This window comes from Hyperolius riggenbachi, chromosome 6 (genome assembly GCF_040937935.1).
Source record: "Hyperolius riggenbachi isolate aHypRig1 chromosome 6, aHypRig1.pri, whole genome shotgun sequence".
NCBI classification, from domain to species: Eukaryota; Metazoa; Chordata; class Amphibia; order Anura; family Hyperoliidae; genus Hyperolius; species Hyperolius riggenbachi.
In genome coordinates this window covers 285464047-285486212 of record NC_090651.1, presented here as the reverse complement: position 1 = coordinate 285486212, position 22166 = coordinate 285464047, and the positions used below count along the sequence as shown (strand labels likewise).

The following is a 22166-nucleotide window of genomic DNA, read 5'->3' as shown; positions in this document are numbered from 1 at the left end:
CTGTAAAGTGGGCGCGGTAATGATGGGTCATGAGCAGGGCCAAAAGTACATGAACTTAGCAGCACTGTCAGTTCAATTCACTGACAGTGGACATCAACAGGAAACTTTGAATGAAGCCACTTCTCCTAATAAAAAAAATGATGTCCTACTTACTATACAGAGATTAGATTATACGCTCCTCTGAGGACAGTCAGTGACATGACTATGTACTCTATAATGTGCTGCAGAAGATGTCAGTGCTATATAAATACGGAATAATAATAATAATAATATGGTAGGACATTAGACTATGAGTATGGTAGGATTAGATTGTGAGCTCCTCTGAGGACAGTCAGTGACATGACTATGTACTCTGTAAAGTGCTGAAAAAGATGTCAGTGCTATATAAATACATAATAATAATATAGTAGGACATTAGACTATGGTAGGATTAGATTGTGAGCACCTCTGAGGACAGTCAGTGACATGACTATGTACTCTATAAAGTGCTGCAGAAGATGTCAGTGCTATATAAATGCATAATAATATGGTAGGACATTAAGACTATGGTAGGTTTACATTGTGAGCGCCTCTGAGGACAGTCAGTGACATGACTATATACTCTGTAAAGGGCTGTAGAAGATGTCAGTGCTTACCGATACCGACTGACCATGGTGCTTGCTTGATTGGTTCGGGTCAATGTCCTCCGGTCTGTCCCCACGCCTGAACACTGAAGGTGGGTGGGCTAAACAATTGCCAGGTAGGAAGGGTGGGTGGCTGGATGATTACCTGGTACAGGTGGGCAAATAGATAGCCTGGTGGGAGTGGGAGGGTGGGTAGATAGATAAATAGATAGATGGATAGATAGTCTGGTGGGGGTGGGAGGGTGGGCAGATAAGATAGATAGCCTGGGGGTGGGGGGGGGGCAGATCAGATAGATAGCCTGGTGGGGGGAAGGTGGGCAGATAAGATACATAGCTGGGTGGGGTTAGGAGGGTAAGCAGATAGATAGCCGGGTGGCAGGGTGGGCAGACACCCGGGTGGGAGGGTGGGCAGATAGCCGGGTGGCAGGGTGGGCAGACACCTGGGTGACAGGGTGGGCAGACACCTGGGTGACAGGGTGGGCAGATAGATACAACACGTTACGGATAAAATACAAAAGTACAGTTCCACCCCTAATTAAACATCCAATGTACAAACTCAACAAAGTGGGGCTTTAAATGAACAATTATTCGTCTTTTATTTCTTCATATAGAAAAGGTCTTCACAGTAGCGGACACACATGTGGACATATTTTTCAGAACTGCCAATAACAACCAAAACGACTGCCTGACACGTGTTTCACGATCAAAGATCGCTTCTTCAGAGGCATATAGTGTACATGTATATCTGTTAAAAAACACACACAATAAAAAATTCCATATTACATACCATTCTAGGCGTATGCGTATCGCGGGATACAGGTAGAGGAAATCAATATAAATCAATCTTACCACATGTGAGTCCAAAAAGGAGACCACAGACCCCAATCTGAAAAAAGTCACAATTTCCATCAATGCTGGTATGGAGAAAAACGCCAGTAGAGCTACCTACATAAGGACACCCATGTGCAAATCTATCAGACTCCATGTCCCAGTGAATACCATACTGCGCCACTATATGACACCACACAGTACGGATCACTAAACATATATATCCATCTTACATCCCTGTGAATACCAAACATGCAGCCGTGCCTATAAAATAAATGTACTCGTGCACATATATGTAGACCCCATGGATATGGACACAGCCATAATTGTGCTGCAATCCACACCTACACTACTGAGAAAACCCAGAGATAGGTGTGTAGAATTTACTATATACATGGATAATTTGAAAAAAATATACCAAGGATACAGTGAATAAAAAAGAAAAAAACATCTCATATGTGCAGATGTATAAGAAAGAAGTCTATGAGTGTGTCAATAGACATACTCAGCTCTATAATCCCATGTGCGCATATATATAAATAAAAACAGTGAGACCACAGTATACACAGGTAAATAGTGCTACCTAAGATCCCAAATATTACACATAGAGAAAAAGATGCCAAGACATTTAGATCTAACACCCATACAAGAATAAGTACCTGTAGGAATATGAAGACCACACCAAGTGGACCAACGTCCAAAGATAACCACCGTCCGTGCCGATGCGGAAGGATAGTGTCAGACAGTGCACCAGGTCAAAATAAACCCTCTATCAGCCAATAGGGAGAGCACACATTGTGACATGTGGAGGGGAAGGTGGAAATAACAGTGCCTGCATGCCGTGTTGGAACGCACGCCGCATAAGTCCGTGGAGTGCACGGAAGTGTAATAACCCCGCGCTGTCATACCTGCAATATCCGGGTGACGTAAGCATAAGCGTGCAGACGCTGGATGTGAAGGACGCACATGGTGTGCGATCATCCTCGCGCACGCGCGTATAGAAAACCCCAGCCGCGCATGCGCTGGAAGCCCACACATCCAACCATCCACTCGTGCAGTAATCCACCACCTACTGGTAGAGTTAGAAAAGACGCCCAGTGAACATTAGGGATCCTAATGGCGCAAGTATAATAGACCTCACATAAGTGAATACTGGCCTGTAGCCCCATCTCCTGGCCAAATAAAGAAAGAAAGTGAAAACATAAAAAACCTACCACGTCACATGCAGAGTTGGTGCACAGAAATAGTTCATAAGGACAAAAGGTTAATAGTCCCAAACCTCAGTCCATACCTAGCATTTCCCCCAACCAGTACCAAGGGAAAGAAAACGACTAATATATAACGAATAGTCAAAAAAATGGCAACCAAAGGATATTGAATGGCCCACCCAGATGAAAAATTTATTTATTGAATGTAAAAATACTGGTACAATCCCCACACCAAGGGGGTACCCCAACCCCGCGATAAACATATCCTGTACATAACCAACATATACACCCCTATAAAAACATCTTGTAGCTAATGTGATCATTCAGCCCCGGTTTCTCTTCTGCCTTTAATTCCCAAATCCATCTTGCCTCCATCTGATACAGCTTCCTATCTATATCTCCCCCTCTAAGATTGGGATGAATCCTATCTAAAACTGCGAATTTAATCCATCTTCTATTCCCTCCGTGGGCCTCTATAAGATGTTAAGCTATGGCAGATTTTTCACCCTTTTTGCCTGTGTCATAAATGTGTTCATATATTCTATCTTTTAATTCTCTCTTAGTTTTTCCAACATAAAAGGCATTGCATCTACAGATAGCTATGTAGATAACAGCTGGAGTACTACAGTTGGCATAGTGTCTAAGTTTGATTGTTCTATCTCTAGCTTTCACTTCCAAGTTCTGTCCTCTGTGTATATATTGACAATACGAGCAGCCCCCGCATCCATATGTACCCCTAGTTTTGCAGGGTTCCCCTCGTGCTTTTCCTGTGTAGTGACTATTCATAATCTGAGACCCTATCGTACGAGATCTTCTAAAAACTATGCGTGGATATTTAGGCACTGCCTTCCCCAACATTTTGTCCTGCTTTAAGACTGGCCAGAACTTATTGAGTGTTTGTTTAATAATCTGATGTTCCCCACAGTACGTTGTGATCATTGATAGAGCATACTCATTAATATTTTGTGTGTTATTTCTATCCACCCTTTTTCCATGTAGGAGTTTTTTTCTTTCTTGACCCAAAGCCCTATTATAGGCCCGTTTCAAAGATTTTTTCGAATACCCTCTTTGCAGGAGTCTCTTTTGTAGTTGTTTCGCCTCGCTATAAAAATGATTTATATCTGTGCAGTTCCTTCTGATTCTAAGATATTGTGAATACGGAATACTGCTAATAGTGTTCTCGGGGTGTGCACTATCAGCTCTAAGAATAGAATTAGTAGCTGTGGGTTTGCGGTATAGAGTGGTGGAAAGGGCACCTTCTCTATCTTTCATAATTTTTAAATCCAGGAATTCAAGTTCTGTGTAGCTATATGAATAAGTGAACTTTAGGTTCCATTCGTTGGTATTAAGCCATCCAACAAATTCCTGAAGTTCTTGTTTGGTGCCCTCCCATACAAAAAACACGTCATCTATGAATCTGTGCCATGTGGTAATGAGATGTATAAAATCGTAACCCTCCTCCGAGAAGATCTGCTCTTCCCATCCCCCCAGGTACAGGTTAGCATAAGATGGGGCACACGTGGTCCCCATCGCTGCCCCCTGCACCTGGAGGTAATGGGCCCCTCCAAACACAAACACATTGTGAGTCAGCAAAAAATAAAGCATATCCACAATGAGAGCATTAAGTTCTTTAAATTCATTCCCCATCTTATCAAGAAATCTCTGTACAACCTGAATCCCCTTGTTATGTGGGATACTGCTATACAGTGCCTCTACATCAAGGGACACGAGCATACTATGCTCAGGAACATGAATTTCATCTAGTATGGTGAGTAGGTGTGAACTATCTCTCACGTATGATGGTAAAGTTATTACGTGAGGCATTAGGTGAACATCTATGAATTTACTGACATTTTCTGTCAAAGATCCATGACCTGCCACAATGGGGCGGCCAGGTGGGTCCTTCAAAGATTTATGCACTTTGGGTGTGCAGTAGAAAGTGGGGGTGCTCGGATGTTCTACAGTCAAAAAATTAAATATTTTTTCCTCAATGAGTCCATCCATTTTAGCTTTGTAGAGGATATCATCCAGTTCACGTTTAAAGTGGACCAACAGATCGCCATTCACTTTTTTATAATTATCCTTGTTACGGAGCAATTTCATACATATTTTCTCGTAATGATCATTTTCCATAACAACGATATTACCACCTTTATCTGAAGGTTTTATGGTCAGGTGGGTCATCCTTTTAATTTCATCTAGAGCTAGACTTTCTGAGGTACTCATATTGGAGATGGTCATATTGTTCTTTGTTTTTTTGATGATATCCTCCATCACTATTTTGATGAACACATTGATGCTAGTACAGTTGTTCATATTAGGAAAATATTTGGACCTTATTTTTAATTTAGAGTAATCATATTGAAACAAATGGTCACCCGGCATATTTTCAGTAAGGAGTTCCTCCAGGTCTATGTATGCCTGGATATCTATACTATCCCAATCTGCAGGATACTCCCTATCTTGTCCTTTATCATACATAGCTTTAAGATATATTTTGCGCAGAAATAACTGTAAATCGATCATCACGGCAAAGAAGTTAATTTTATTAGTAGGACAGAAATTCAGGCCTTTTTTCAAGACATTCATCTGTGGTGCAGTGAATTTCTGGTCAGTTAGATTGATTATTTGCATTACATTTTCATGATCAGTCTCAACATTATCTCTTCCTACATTGGGAGAGGACTCAGGATCTGACCAAGCTAAACCATTTTGGGGTAAAATTGCTCCATCATCATCTTTTTGATAGGCTGCCCCCCCATGCTTGTATCCTCTGGCTCCAAAAAATTAGACCCTGTCTCATGGGCTCCACCGTGTCTCTCAGCTATATCCATATCTTTTCTCTTATATGTCTGAGGTTTCTGTTGTCTATGGTCTGGTTTATAAGATCTATAGCTTGAGGCACTGGACCAACTGCTAGCTATGGATACATCAGGTTGTTGCATTTGTTTCCCGGATCTCTGCGGTGTACTTTTAGCGGGTTTATGATATCTGGGTGCATGTGTCTGTTTCCATTTGTATGCTACCCCTCGGTGAAAGGCATTTCTATCTCTGTTTAGTTTGTGTTCTTTTTTGCTAACAATATCCTGGTTTAGTTTTTCTATGTATTCTTTAATTTCCTTGTCTTTTTGTAGAAAGATTAGTCGTTTTCTTTCCCTTGGTACTGGTTGGGGGAAATGCTAGGTATGGACTGAGGTTTGGGACTATTAACCTTTTGTCCTTATGAACTATTTCTGTGCACCAACTCTGCATGTGACGTGGTAGGTTTTTTATGTTTTCACTTACTTTCTTTCTTTATTTGGCCAGGAGATGGGGCTACAGGCCAGTATTCACTTATGTGAGGTCTATTATACTTGCGCCATTAGGATCCCTAATGTTCACTGGGCGTCTTTTCTAACTCTACCAGTAGGTGGTGGATTACTGCACGAGTGGATGGTTGGATGTGTGGGCTTCCAGCGCATGCGCGGCTGGGGTTTCCTATACGCGCGTGCGCGAGGATGATCGCACACCATGTGCGTCCTTCACATCCAGCGTCTGCACGCTTATGCTTACGTCACCCGGATATTGCAGGTATGACAGCGCGGGGTTATTACACTTCCGTGCACTCCACGGACTTATGCGGCGTGCGTTCCAACACGGCATGCAGGCACTGTTATTTCCGCCTTCCCCTCCACATGTCACAATGTGTGCTCTCCCTATTGGCTGATAGAGGGTTTATTTTGACCTGGTGCACTGTCTGACACTATCCTTCCGCATCGGCACGGACGGTGGTTATCTTTGGACGTTGGTCCACTTGGTGTGGTCTTCATATTCCTACAGGTACTTATTCTTGTATGGGTGTTAGATCTAAATGTCTTGGCATCTTTTTCTCTATGTGTAATATTTGGGATCTTAGGTAGCACTATTTACCTGTGTATACTGTGGTCTCACTGTTTTTATTTATATATATGCGCACATGGGATTATAGAGCTGAGTATGTCTATTGACACACTCATAGACTTCTTTCTTATACATCTGCACATATGAGATGTTTTTTTCTTTTTTATTCACTGTATCCTTGGTATATTTTTTTCAAATTATCCATGTATATAGTAAATTCTACACACCTATCTCTGGGTTTTCTCAGTAGTGTAGGTGTGGATTGCAGCACAATTATGGCTGTGTCCATATCCATGGGGTCTACATATATGTGCACGAGTACATTTATTTTATAGGCACGGCTGCATGTTTGGTATTCACAGGGATGTAAGATGGATATATATGTTTAGTGATCCGTACTGTGTGGTGTCATATAGTGGCGCAGTATGGTATTCACTGGGACATGGAGTCTGATAGATTTGCACATGGGTGTCCTTATGTAGGTAGCTCTACTGGCGTTTTTCTCCATACCAGCATTGATGGAAATTGTGACTTTTTTCAGATTGGGGTCTGTGGTCTCCTTTTTGGACTCACATGTGGTAAGATTGATTTATATTGATTTCCTCTACCTGTATCCCGCGATACGCATACGCCTAGAATGGTATGTAATATGGAATTTTTTATTGTGTGTGTTTTTTAACAGATATACATGTACACTATATGCCTCTGAAGAAGCGATCTTTGATCGTGAAACACGTGTCAGGCAGTCGTTTTGGTTGTTATTGGCAGTTCTGAAAAATATGTCCACATGTGTGTCCGCTACTGTGAAGACCTTTTCTATATGAAGAAATAAAAGACGAATAATTGTTCATTTAAAGCCCCACTTTGTTGAGTTTGTACATTGGATGGGCAGATAGATAGCCGGGTGAGAGGGTGGGCAGATAGGTAGCCAGGTGGGCAGATAGGTAGCCAGGTGGCAGGGTGGGCAGATAGGTAGCCGGGTGGTAGGGTAGGCAGATAGGTAGCCGGGTGGGCAGATAGGTAGCCAGGTGGCAGGGTGGGCAGATAGGTAGCCTGGTGGGAGGGTAGGCAGATAGGTAGCCGGGTTGGCAGATAGGTAGCCAGGTGGGCAGATAGGTAGCTGGGTGGCAGGGTGGACAGAGAGGTGGCAGGGTGGGCAGATAGGTAGCCGTGTGGGAAGGTAGGCAGATAGGTAACCGGATGGGCAGTTAGGTAGCTGGGTGGCAGGGTAGGCAGATAGGTAGCCGGGTGGGAGGGTAGGCAAATAAGTAGCCGAGTGGGCAGATAGGTAGCCGGGTGGCAGGGTGGACAGAGAGGTGGCCGTGTGGGAAGGTAGGCAGATAGGTAACCGGATGGGCAGTTAGGTAGCTGGGTGGCAGGGTAGGCAGATAGGTAGCCGGGTGGGAGGGTAGGCAAATAAGTAGCCGAGTGGGCAGTTAGGTAGCTGGGTGGTAGGGTAGGCAGACAGGTAGCTTAGTGGGGGTGGGGGGCTCCTATCCTCCCTGCCTCACCCGGGGGTCCCCCCTCCTTTTATGAGCGGCGGAAGAGCAGCAGATACAACAAGACTCCGGCGGGGTAAAGCAAACGATAAAGGTCCAGCCTCCCGGTCCACGCTGTCTCCTCTGTATGCTGCTCGCACTAAACCAGGAAGCAGTGTGAGTGGCATACAGAGGAGACAGCGAAGACTGGGAGGCTGGACCTCTAGCGTCTGATTACCCTGCCGGAGCCTTGCTGTAACCGCCGCTCCTCCAACGCTCATAATAGGAGGGGGGCCAGCCGAGCTGAGGGAGGGGGAAGATAGGAGTCGGGCCCCCTGGGGAAAAAATAGTTATTAAAACAAATAAAGCAATAAAATAAAAAACTGGCGAAACTGAATGGGCCCCTCAGAGACAGAACATGAGGGGCCCTCGTGCGCTGGCACCGTGGCACGGCTGGATGTCCGCCACTGCTAAGATTCACCGAACACCAGTTTTAAAGCACACATTGCAATTTCTTCCATTATCCCCCTGGACTGACTGCAGCAATCACTGAAGCACTGATTATAGGCATACACCTCCTAACATTCTGAGTTGAGAAAGAGGAAGATTTTTTAGGGCGAACCTATTTTGGCAAAAGTTGCATCTTTCCCTCCAGTCATGCCTCCATCACACCTCCAATCACACCTTTATCACGCATTCAGTCACGCCTTCATCACACCTCCAGTCATGCCTTCATCACACCTCCAGTCACACCTTCATTACACCTCCAGTCACGCCTTTATCACACCTCCAGTCACAACTTCATCACACTTTCAGTCATGCCTTTATCACAACTCCATTTATGCTTTTATCACACCTCTAGTCACGCCTTTTTCACACCTCCAGTCATGCCTTCATCACACCTCCAGTCACAACTTCATCACACTTTTAGTCATGCCTTTATCACAACTCCATTCATGCCTTTATCACACCTCTAGTCACGCCTTTTTCACACCTCCAGTCATGCCTTCATCACACCTCCAGTCACACCTTTATCACATATCCATTCATGCGTTCCCCACACCTCCAGTCATGACTTCATCACACCCTCAGACACGCCTTCATCACACCTCCAGTCACACCTTCATCACACCTCCACTCATGCCTTCATCTAACCTCCAGCCACGCCTTCATCACACCTCCAGTCACAACTTCATCAAACCTCTAGTCACACCTTCATCACACCTCCACTCATGCCTTCATCAAACCTCCAGTCACGACTTCATCACACCTCCAGTCACGCCTTTATCACACTCCAGTCACGCCTTTATCCCACCTCCAGTCATGCCTTTATCACACCTCTAGTCATGCCTTTATCACACCTCCAGTCACCCCTTTATCACACCTCCAGTCACGCCTTTGTCACACCTTCAGCCATGCCTTTGTCACACCACCAGTCACACCTTTTTCACACCTTAAGTCATGCCTTCATCATGCCTTCAGTCATGCCTTCATTTCAGCTCCATATGTAACCAAAGGAGCAGACAAGCACCATACCAAAAAATTATTATTATTAGGTATCAAATAGTTTAAAATAAATTAAGGCAGAATGTTATAGGGCAATAGGCAGATATGAGAAAAAAAAAACAAACAAAGGGGAAATACTCTATTTAAGAAGCACCAGACTGACCAAAAATATAAATCTTACAAAATAGGTATAATTTTATTGAAACATATAACAAAGCTCAAAGGAGGCTGAAGCGGGCGCATTAACTGCGAGATGCATTAAGGCTGCCTGGTGTCCCCTGGTCTTTCTGGTCATGGTCCTCATGTAAGCACTCTTGGTTTATTTACTTGTGTTTTTGCGCTGTTAGCACCACGAACTTTCCCTGACTCTTTCAGGAGCCATATTATTTGAGTGGTCAATTTATTATCCTATACATTGCTAGCACTATGCACTTTCCTTTCTTTATGGATGGAATTATATATGTTTCTATGGCCATTTTTTGCACTGTTGCACTGTATGTTGGTCATTAAATAATATTTTTTTAGGACATTTGGCAAATTGAAATATACTGACAAATGTGGGTTGCAAATGGGGGGCAACGAACCACAGAGAGCAGGTGAAGAACATACTGTAAACCCGTCTCCACTTGGGCAGTCCAGTTGTAGCTGGATCAGGGATGGTCGCACTCTTGAAAAAAAAAACGTACAGTGGTTCTGATGGTTAAGATCACTGCAGACCAACATACAGCGCCCCAGGAGGATGGAGATGTGAGATCACACAACAGGGGGGAAGAGGTGCCCAAAGGCAATAAAACTTTGTAAAAAACACAATAAAAGCAAAAAAGATGAAGGTGACTTATCAATGACACTATCAAGGTTGACTCAAAAGTGTTTCATGGGTACAAGCCCACTTCCTCAGACCAATAGCAGTGCCTACAAAGTCAATGAGAGGCTCTCAGAAGGCTCTTAGAAGAGGAAGTGGGCTTGTACCTATGAAACCCATTGCCTGTGCAAATAAAAACTAACCTCACTAGAGTCATAATGTCATTGAGAGGTAAGCCACCTCAATCTCTTTTTTTTCAACAAAGTTTTTCTGCCTTTGGGTGCCTCTTCACCCCTGTTGTGTTATAATACAGGATTGGTAGACATGGTAATTACAGTGACAGATGGGTAGCAGGAAAAAAGGGCGCTGGCTGAGGGTGGATAAAAAGGGCGCCTCCATAGACTTTAATGCAATTATCGTTAATACGACGAAAAAAGCAGAAAAAAAGGGCACCACGATAAATATTGTTAACAACATTAGAACATTAAAGTTTTTGAAGTATGTTATCGTTTTAGATGCTCGCAACATTATAGTTTTAGTCATATTATTTCCTTTGTATGTACAGATTTTATGTTATCAAAGATATCATTTCTATGTGGAAAAGGGTGTTTCTGCAGAGGGAGTGGTTAGGGTTAGGCAACACCAGGGGGAGTGGTTAGGGTTTGGCACCACCCGGCCATCGGTTAGTTTTAGGCAACACCAGGGGGGGTGGTTAGTGTTAGGCACCACTGGGAGGGTTTAGGGCTAGGCACCACCTGGGGAGTGGTTAGGGTTACACACCACCGGGGGGTGGTTAGTGTTAGGTGTCACCAGGGGAGTGGTTAGTTTTAGGCACCACCAGGGAAGGGTTCTGTGTGAGAGTAGGGTTGGGTTAAGCTGTATTGTTGAATTACGTAACAATTTTTAACATTAATATCTTTTCGCTATTATTTCCCGTCTGTTTTTATGATGATATTTATCATTAACCAAGCTTGACAACGATGTTTATCGTTATCAGATTTCATTATCCACTGCCGCCATTTCGTTATCCAGCCGGGCCCTTTTTTTCACTGCGCCCTTTTTTCATGCACGCGACAGATGTAACATAATGAACAGAATGAATAGCAGATTCCAAGACACAAAAGGGGAAAAGAGCCCTGCCCTTGCAAGTTTACAATCCCATGAGCTATCTAGAACATAACATTTTTGGGTGGATTCAGTCTTTAAAGTGTACCAGAGACCTGTTAAAGTAAAGATTTGATACTTACCTGGGGCTTTCTCCCGCCCCATAAACACATCTGAGTCCTTCGCTGTCCTCCTGTGGTCTGCCAATCAGCCGTGATCAGCCCTGGTAACTGGCTCAGTCGGGTCCACTCTGGGTCTTCTGCGCATACGCGGACCTCCCGCGCATGCGCAGTAGACCGGGACTGACGCAACTGAGCCAGTTACCGGGGCTGATCACGGCTGATTGGCAGACCACAGGAGGACAGCGAAGGACTCAGACTTGTTTATGGGGCGGGAGAAAGCCCCAGGTAAGTATCAAATCTTTACTTTAACAGGTCTCTGGTTTATTTTAAACTTCATTAGGCCTGGAACCCACTAGAAAGCACAAAACACTATCGCAATCACTAGTGATTTTTTTATGGCAATTTGCAAGCGATATTGGGCACGATTTCCTTGCTCCTATACAATTCATTAGAATGGAAACGCTGACCTCCACATTGTCCTGGCTGCAAATGATTATTACTCATAGGTTTTATAATTGATGCTTGGGACCTGAGCACTTCCTCTTTGTAGATCATGCTGATGTCACTGGAATCCTGTTCAGTTCTTTTCTAAAATAAGTTGTTTCTGGTAAAACATTTTAGCTAATAAAACTTGTACTTTTTAGTACAGCTAGTCCTCTCCTCACAAAGACTGGAGGCACAAATGTCTCGTGCATACAGGGTTGTCTTCATGTACAAAATGTACTGTACTGTTTTTGTTATGACATTCTTTGTTATTACATGTTACAGTATTATATAAAGAGTTGTAAGCTGTTTAAAGCTCATTGAGGACAACCAAAACAAACATTGTTTATACTGTACGAATCCAGAGCTGTCGGAAACGGAATGGAACGTGTTTTAAGTTCTGGTCTATCTGTACACCTGTTAGGCACTTATGTAATTATACTACCTGGAACAAGCTTCTCTTTTTATATTTATATACTGCGATTAAACCCCAATACTGAGCTAATTGTAACTTCTAATGATGTTATCAATTTTACAGTATATGATTCCCTGATCACACCTTCCCCCAGAAAGGGCTCAAACCCACTAGAGTGATTTAGTGAGCGTTAAGGGAGCGATTCAAAACGCTAGCTATTTCCCTAAACGCTTAGCTAATGTTAATGAATGGGCCAAATTCCACTGGAGCGATTGCGATTACCAAAATCGCAAACGCAGGACATGCAGCATTTTTAGCATTTAGCATTAGCGTTTATGCAATGTAAAGTATATAAACGCTGGCATAATCACTCCTACACAGAGCGATTTTGCTAGCGTTTTTACATTACTGCACACTGTAAAAAAAATGTAAATTAATCGAAAGGACCAATCAGAATTAAAAACGCTACACAATCGCTGGCAAAAAGCTGACACTTTTTAAAAACGCTACCAAAATCGCCAGCAATCACTCATGAAATCGCTTACAAACCGCTCATTAAAAACGCTAGCGATTGCGATAGCGTTTTGTAGTGGGTTCCAGGCCTAAGAGACATTTTTAATGTCTTAACCCTTTGCTTTCTGAATGCCTAACATTAACCTTACCTTACCTCTAACCCCAATCTATACATTAAAATGAATCCATATTTATCTGCTGGTATCACACACCTAAGTTTCCCCAAATCTTGTTGTACACTTAACCACTTTACCCCCCCAGTGCTAAATTTCTCCGTCCCTCTGCGCACTGCTTCACCCCCAGGGACGGAGAAAGGCGCACTTGTTTTTTTAATGGCTGGGAGTGGGCGGGGACCTCACGCGCACACTCCAGCCAGCCAGCACAGCAGGTGACTAATTGGATGTTAGGAACAAGCGTTCCTAAATCCAAATCCAATTAGACGCGTCGATTGCGGACACAATGAAGACTGCTTCAAACAGAAGCAGTCTCCATTGATAACAATGAAATGTAAACAAACGTGCAGCGCGCGATCGCGCGCCCCCACGACCCGCGCGTGCGCGCGCACACCCCCGCTCTGCAGTAACCAATCATATCACAGAAAAAAAATGAATCTGCAATAACCAATCATATCACAGAAAAAAAATGAATCGAAGCAGCGCTGCAAGTTACAAATCGCGCTGGTGCTTCAGGGGTAAAACCCCTCCGTTGTGAAGTGGTTAAACTGTCCTAAAGACAACCAGTAATTTCCCCACCCTTATCCTGCCTGCTCTTCCTGTTCTCTTATATGAGTAAAGGTGGCCACACATTATACACATTTTTTTTAAATGTAATTTTAAGAATAATAATTAATTTTTCTGATTGTAACATTTCAAAAATCTCATCAATGCATCACAGTTTTTACCCAATTATAAAAAAATGACTAAAAACTGAAAAATTTGCTTGGGTCTATAAATCAAGAAATTTAAAATCTACCCTACACCATTTAATTTTCACAAAAAAATTATCACACATATATTCACCACTCCCAATGTTCTTTTATCAAAAAAAAAAAAAAAAATGGAGAATTTCCGAATAAAAAAATAATAATAAAAAACAGTTTTCAATTTTTCAGTACAACCAATCATCTTGATTGAATTGCCATAAAATTGGATAATTTTATTGTATCCTGTGTGGCCACCTTAAAGAGGACCTGCATGCAAAAAATAAAAATCCATCAGCGCTGCTGTAATGAAAAGTTATACTTACCTCCGGAGTCTTGTATCTTTTTTTGGTGTTTTTCTCAGAAGAGAGAGGGGAGGCGGGGCCACACGGTGGAAGTTTAGTGATGCGGGGTCTTCGGGGGGGGGGGGGGGGAATCTTCCTGGGACAAGACTCCAGAGGTAAAATATAACTTTTTATTACAGCAGCGCTGACAGATTTTTATTTTTGTATGGAGGTCCTCTTTAAGGTCCGGTTCACACTTGCGTTGAAGTGGCAAACAGATCTGTGAGAAAGGATCTGATCACTGGTTGTTTGGATTAGTTTTCACTCCGTTTATGTTCTGCTGCTTCCGTTCTGTTTCCCCACTTGCCCCCAAACTCCCAACCCCAAAGTGAATTTTTCTATTTAGAATGGTCCTTTTCTTCACTAGTATTAAGAAACATTCCATTTTCTCATTGCCCCCAATGCAGCGCTTCAGCTTCCGTTTCCGTTTCCCTGGGCTCAGCGGTCAGGAAAAATTAGTGCTGCAGGAAACTTGTGGTCTGTTCAGTGTATCGTGCGGAATGGATCCGTTTGAACATGTGAATGGATCCATAGGTTAACATTGGATCTGTTCCCATCAGTTCCAACTCGTTCCCTTCCAATCTGGGAACAGACCGTTATTTTAACTCTAATGTGAACCGGGCCTAACATTTACTTATCAGATTGCAGTGTTCTGCTCTTTACTTTACTTACTTTACTTAGCTTGCTTAGATCTTGGATGCAGAAATAGGCACAGATGATCAGTGATAATGTGGATGCTCCTTGGATAAGAATTGGTGAGCCCCGTGTAAAACTAAAGGCTTTTCAGTTTAAAAATAGCTTTATTTGAAAGTGTATTTTTTTTACCACAAAAAGCTAACTGAAGCTTATCTCTGAGTCCTACCACCAAAGCAGATGGTTTGGGCTCTGGTGGTTTGGTTGTCGGCTCTCAACTGCTCCACCTGTTATCATGAGCAGCAAGCTGGTGTTCAGGAATATTCAGTTAGAAATGAAGCATTGGGCACCTGTGCTGAAGCCAAAATAAAGTTGATGAGAGGTCAGTCTTGGTTAGAGTAAGGTGGTTGGCTCTCACTAGCAGGGGGAGAGACAGAGACAGCATTGAGAACACAAAAAATGCTCTATTACCATTACCATGCATTTTCGTGCATTTTTATTTTTTTTGCATTATACTTTCTACAGTGAAATTACGCCAGAGAGAATTCCCAAGTAATGCCCAAAATATGTTGCATGTGGCATGTGCCAAACATGACGCCAGTGAAAACATTGTTAAATCTGTGTTTTTTTTCCTCCAGATGCCCCAGATGTCCCCCAGGTAGAGTCAGCTGTGAGGCCTTAATGGCAGGCATGCTGGGAGCTGTGGTGCATCAATCGGGGGCATGCTGGGTGCCTCTATGTGGGCATACTGGATGCTGTGGTGCCATGCTGAGGGCACCACAGGGAGCAGGGAGCTGTGTTTCTTCTATGGGGGCATGCTGGGAACTGTGATGCCTAAATGGGAGGCCCGTGGGAGCATGGGAGGGGATCCACTAGAAGCTCAGGGAGTTCTAAGGGGGAACTGCCAGATAACCTGGCAGCAGGCCAGTGTACTGAGCAGAAAGCCAGACCAGCCAGCACAGAAGCCAAGTAGCTCTGCCTAGTTATGTTTAAGTGACACTGCCTATTTATGGGCCTATTTATATGTTTTGTTTTTTGTGTTAATGGAGAGGGGGCTTCATCCAACATTTTTCTGGGCAGGCCTACTGACTGCTGTTAAGTTCATGTAAATTTGGCTCCACCCATGGCCACACCCACACTCTGGTGCATGGTCACACCCATTTTCCACCTGGAGTGCCCAAAAGTGCCCAGATCTCTTAAGATCCTAGCAACGCCCCCGCTTCTTACTGAAAAGGTGCTGGCTTACCTATAGATTGAAAGCCTTTGGCAGGGCCCCTCACTCCTTGTAGAACATTCTTGGTTGTGCACTCTGCCCACAGAACAATGTGAACTTGTATTATTGGGGCCATTTCTCCAGTGATCTGACTTTGTGTGTCTTGTGCTGGGAATACAAAGTGAGCTTTTTTTGGCAGATTGATGGCTTAACGGATCATTTTCAGCAGGTTCGATCTGATTTTGATCATTTTTCTGATCCATTTTCTCAAAGAAGTGACTGGAAATCAATCAGAAAAATGATTCGAAAATCGATCGGCCAGTAATTCTGCCCAAAAAAATCATCATTTATTCCCAGCATAACTGCTTATTACCTGTATTGTGTTGGCGGTCACCTCTGTTCTCATTGTCTGTAACCTTATTTATGCGTACGAGAGGAATCAGTGCGGGAGACTTGGGCGCAGGACACAGCCGGTATATGGCTGATCCTGCTGCTGCACAAGTCCAGGCCGTATTAACCTCCTTGCCGGTTATCCCAAGCTCAGCTCGGGGTAACCTGCATAGGAGGATTTCTCAGGTCCCGCTGGGCCGATTTTCACATTTTTTTTTACTGCATGCAGCTAGCACGCTTCCGATCGCCGCCGCTCGCCGCCGATTCGCCGCTACCTGCCGCGCTACCCCCCCCTCCAGACCCCTTGCGCAGCCTGGCCAATCAGTGCCAGGCAGCGCTGAGGGGGGGGGGATCAGGATTCCCTCTGACGGCCCGAAGTCCATGACATCAGTGACGTCATCCCGCCCGGTCGCCATGGCGACCGGGGAAGCCCAGCAGGAAATCCCGTTCTGAACGGGATTTACTCTGATCGCCGAAGGCGATCGGAGTGGGTAGGGGGATGCCGCTTGTCAGCGGCTATCATGTAGCAAGCCCTGGGCTCGCTACATGATTTACAATTTTATTTTTTTTTAAAAAGTGCCCCCTTGCCGCCAGAATTGTAACGGCAAGGGGTTTAAAAACTATTCCCCCTCCAGGCCACCATGGATGGGGGGGGGAATGAAATAATTTGGCCTCCAGCAATTGCAGGAAGCCGAATTATTGTGTTTTTAAAGTAACTTCAGCTCCGTCTTCTGACGGCGCCAAAGTTACTCCCTGTGCGCCCAAGTCTCCTGCGCTGGATTCACTGTGTTCGTTATTTATTGTCCAGCACTGCGTAATATGGTAGCGCTATATAAATCCAATAAATAATTATAATAATTGAACAGTGATGGGATTGCCAGAGAAACACCAACGTTTAATGTTGGCATAAACCCAGCCTTAGTTATTGGGAAGGAAGTTTAATTAGAGGATATAGTGGAGTAAGATTGAGTTGAAGAAGTAGTTGAGGTTAAGCAACTAATTAAGGGGGAAGGTTTGGGGTATTAAAGGATACCAGAGCTGAAGAATATACTCAGGGGGGGGAGAGAGAGTAGGCATGTATTAGGTGCAGACCTCGTGACCACTGCTTTCCTGTTCTCCTCCTTTATACGTAAATCCTCCACCGGAGCTCAGTCCAGGTCGCTGGAGTCGGGTGGTAGTGCGCAGGGGCGTGCCCGGGAGCGTTCTGCGCTTGCGCACGAAGGCATGATGATGTCTTAACAGATGCAATTTAAATTACATAGAAAGAATACCTTGTGTAACAGAAAAAAAGAAAAAGGCTATTACTTTCCTAGCAATCCTCTTAATATCAGCTTGAGTAGTATTACCCTGTAATTAATTTAATATTTATAATCCAATATTCTTGAAGTCTTCATTAACTACATTTAACACATGCCTTTTTTAAGTAAAACAAATCCGAAAGATATAGGCTAAAACTAGTTACAACTGCTTGCAATACAACAGATACAGTAGACCAGCACAAAAAGGGGATCCGAGCTAGTTTCAGCCAGAAAGGGTAAGTGAGGATTATTTGTAGCATTTTTGCTTGGCGTGCAGTTTCCTGTTCTTGACACTTACACACACAAGGCTCCAGCAGGCGTGCACTTTGCCTGCAGGTGACTCCTGTTCCTGGGAGAATCAGCGTGTCACCCTCCTCCTGACGTCACCAGGCTGTCACATTCCAGCAGCTGCTGGCTGGTTCTGCCGGAGATAATGTATGCATGTGAGTGTAGCCAGCAGCCAGCACGAGTGGAGGCACCTTGGTCTTCTTGTCCCCACTCCCCAGCAGCAGCAGCAGCACTGCACTCTGTATTAGCAGCAGCTATCTCTCCCCAAATCCGGGATCCTTCATCAGGCCAGTGTTCTTCCTGCACATAACAGAACAGCCAGAACCAGAAGAATCAGCGTCACAGCACAGCAGCATCTACAGACTGAGAAGGAGCTGAAGACGACTTGATCAGAAGAGCAGCACTATTCACATCATCTGCCAGGAGATCACACTGCCATGCGTTCCTACACTTTCACTATGAGAGGCTTCAGCAGCCACAGGGACAACCAAGTCCCAGGGGTGGTGGTGTTGTCTAATATTCTGGACTTTATGCTGCACAGAACCAAGGTGAGGCAACGTGATGGGGTGACTCTGGCTGGACCAGCAGGTGGTCATTGTACTGCTGTGTAGCATTTTGCATTGCATTTGCTGGATGAGTAGTGGAGACTAGGGTCAATGTAATAGATGGATAGATAGATAGATAGATAGATAGATAGATAGATATCAATGGGTTGTGGAGGCTACACACAATACAACTTCCCATCTGAGGAATCAAACTGATTATTTTTCGATATTTTTGATCGGCTTTACAACAGGATCGATTTTGCAAAGTTAACATCGGAAAATCGATCCGGAGCAATTTTGACATGTACACACCATACAACTTCCTGTCAGATACCTGTCGATCAGAATCGTGTGTACCTAGCATGATGCCTGCCACCATGCAATTTTCACTACAGATCCTATTCAAGCAAGGAATCAGATCGATATTCAGATCTGACATAGATTGGATATAGCCAAATGCTAGCATAAACACATATGCCCTTTTTTTCAAATTCCAATCAGATTTCTGATCTTTTTTTCAGATTGGCTATCGATCTTAAATTAATTGAAAGACACACATAGGGTGCGAAAGACAATATTTCAATCAATATTTTCCAGCATGTCCAATCTGCTTCCGATCAAGAAACAGATTGTTTTAGAGCTTGTGATTGGTCGCTGGCAATCAGTAGGCTGTACATTTTTTTGCCTCATCGTTTTCTCTAGCGAAAGTAGAATGTGAAATGAAAATTGCATGGTTTGAAGGACGCACGTTTTGCAGATATTATGCACACAATTGCATTGTTAAGTCGTTATTCTCAGCTATGCTCTGACAGTCACTATTTACTATTACTGTACTTTTAAGTTTTAAGTATTTAGTTTATTATTCATGAGATTGGTGGCAGTTTTATGCATTATCTCACCAAGCAGGATATTCTGATTCCTGTGCTTTCTGAATATTTCTAGTGATCGCATTGTGCATCCTGCATACTTCTAAACTAAATGGTTCAGTACATGCTGCTTCTGCTACTAAAACAATACAGTACTTACTGTCAATACTACTGAAACAATATTACTAATCCTGTTTGAATGAAGGCAAGTATTGGCTTGAATGCAGTCTGCCTTTGCAGGTGGAGGTTAAAGGGATCATTTGCTGGAAGTGAGGGGAACGTGATCTCTTTAAACAATGTTTTGTTATTTGTTGCATAATTCCCCTGCAGGGCAGAATGTTTGAAGTGCACACAGAAGGGTAAGCTGGAGAAGTGGTCAGGGAGAGCTAACACTAAGGCCCCATTCACTAGAGAGTTTTGCTGGCGATTTCTGCAAAACGCTCAAACGCTAGCGCTTTTTAAAGCGCTAGTGTAATAAAACCTTATGGGTCCGTTCTCACTTGGGCCAAACGCAAACGTGTAGCCTGCACCATTTTCAGGTGATTTCCCGGTGATCGCGTTTCAGTGCTATAGAAGCGCTAAACACGATCGTGGGAAAATCGCTGCAGTGTCCAGTGATTTTTTTCCCACGTGAAATCGCTGAAAAATCACTCCTGCAAAGTAGCCGGCATTTTGCGCTTTTAAGTGTGAATGGGCATTAGGGCCCTATCACACCAAGGTGGTGCGGTATTTTTACCACATTCCACCGCCGTGCAATGGAAGTCTATAGAGACTTTCATACTGCGTCGCTATGGTGCAATGCAACAGAAGTGACATATTCGCTGCATCCCCCGACACAGGGTTAGAACTACGTTACCATGCGAACTCTGCGGCGAGGTGCTTCGGCTCGGGAGTCATTATTCTATGGCAAAGCGTGGATTCTAAAAAAGTCACGGAGGCGACGTCGCAACATATTTTAACAATACGCTTCCTTGCACTTCTGCATATCCGAAACAGAAAGTTCCCTGTCAATGGCCAGATAGGGAACACCACGCAGTAGTGCGGTGTTCACTGAAAGCCTGTTTTTGACGGTGCGATGCGAGTTTTGGGCGCGACACACCACATTGCTGACGCTGGTTTCCTGTGTGAAACCAGCCCAAAGGTGGGCATACACACATCGTTTATCGTTTTTTTCCATTCTGTTCCATGCAGATTAAATCACTTTGATGGAATTGGATTGTAATTGAGTCCTTTAAATGTTTGAATCAATCGCTTTTGCCGAAAAATCTATCAAAAGTACCGATCAGACAGGACTGAGAATCTCGATCTATTGGGGGTGGGGCAGGAGCAGCAGCCAATCAATAGGCCATGGCGTTGCATTAAAGGAATACTTAATTCATGTAAAAAAAGTTTTACTTACCTAGGGCTTCTACTGGCCTCCTGCAGTTGCCCTGTGCTCAGTTTTGCTTATGGCCTGCAAAGTGAATGTGAATGAGGACGCACGGCCAGGGCCGTGCAGGTGCAGGGACCGGTTTGATTGCCGAAAGAGAAACTGAACCGTGGCAGGGGAATGGAGGATAGGGCCCAGGGCAACTGCAGGGGGCCAGTAAAAGCCCCAGGTAAGTAAAATTGCCTTTTTTTATATGACTTAAGTATCCCTTTAAATCGAACAGTGCAACAGCTGTGGTTTGATCGATTTTCAATAGATTCCCTGCTGGAATATATTAAAAATAGATGCGCTGTGTGTGGTAGGAATTGATTCCCTTCTGAAAGGAATCAATGGTTTTGAAAAATTGGGTGGAAATCTGTACAGTTGTGTTCAAAATTATTCAACCCCCACTGAAATGTAGTGTTTTGGCCAGTTTTACATTTACTTTTGATCATTTCAGTCATCTTGTTTATAATTAAATCAGAGGCACTTGTAAGTCAGACAAATATAACATAACATTTATAATGAAATAACCACAAACGTCTTTTCTGTGCTCACATCATTATCAGTTTTATTCAACCCCCAAGTGACATTCATTCTTAGTACTTAGTACAACATCCTTTTCCAGTTATAACAGCTTTTAAACGTGACGCATAGCTTGACACAAGTGTCTTGCAGCGATCTACGGGTATCTTAGCCCATGCTTCATGGACAAAAGCCTCCAGTTCAGTCACATTCTTAGGCTTGCGCACTGCAACTGCTTTTTTTAAGTCCCACCAGAGGTTCTCAATCGGATTTAAGTCTGGTGACTGCGATGACCACTCCAAAATGTTCCAGCCTTTAACCTCCTGGGTGATAATCCCGAGCTCAGCTTGGGCTATAACCCCGCGGAGGATTTCTCAGGCCCTGCTGGGCCGATTTGCATATTTTTTTTTGTTACACGCAGCTAGCACTTTGCTAGCTGCATGTAACAACCGCTCACCGCCGATCCATCACTGCCCGCCGCGTTATAGCCCCCCCGCTGAGACCCCGTGCACAGCCTGGCCAATCAGTGCCAGGCAGCGCTGAGGTGGTGGATCGGGACTCCCTTTGACATCGCGATCTGGGAAGCCAAACATGAAATCCCGTTCTGAACGGGATTTCCTGTTTGCTCTGATCGCCGGAGGCGATCGGAAGGGGTGGGGGGATGCCCCTGGCGATGTTATTGTATCGCCCAGGAGGTTAATCTGCAACCATGCTCCAGTGGACTTGGAGGTATGCTTGGGATCATTGTCCTGTTGAAAGGTCCAACGTCTCCCAAG

General features: G+C 44.0%; 1 protein-coding gene across 5 annotated transcripts in view; it reads left to right on the top strand.

Moving 5' to 3' along the window:
• USP2 (ubiquitin specific peptidase 2) overlaps positions 1–22166 on the top strand; it is a 292102-nt gene that overhangs the window by 213445 nt on the left and 56491 nt on the right. Inside the window, exon 1 of one of the 5 annotated variants that reach the window (XM_068240979.1) lies at positions 18224–18594. The exons of the other annotated variants lie outside the window; for them this stretch is intronic. Within the exon in view, the coding sequence (XP_068097080.1) occupies positions 18484–18594 (111 nt within the window). The 5' untranslated portion in view covers positions 18224–18483. Of the gene's footprint in view, positions 1–18223; positions 18595–22166 lie in introns of those variants that run through there. 5 annotated transcript variants of the gene reach the window in all.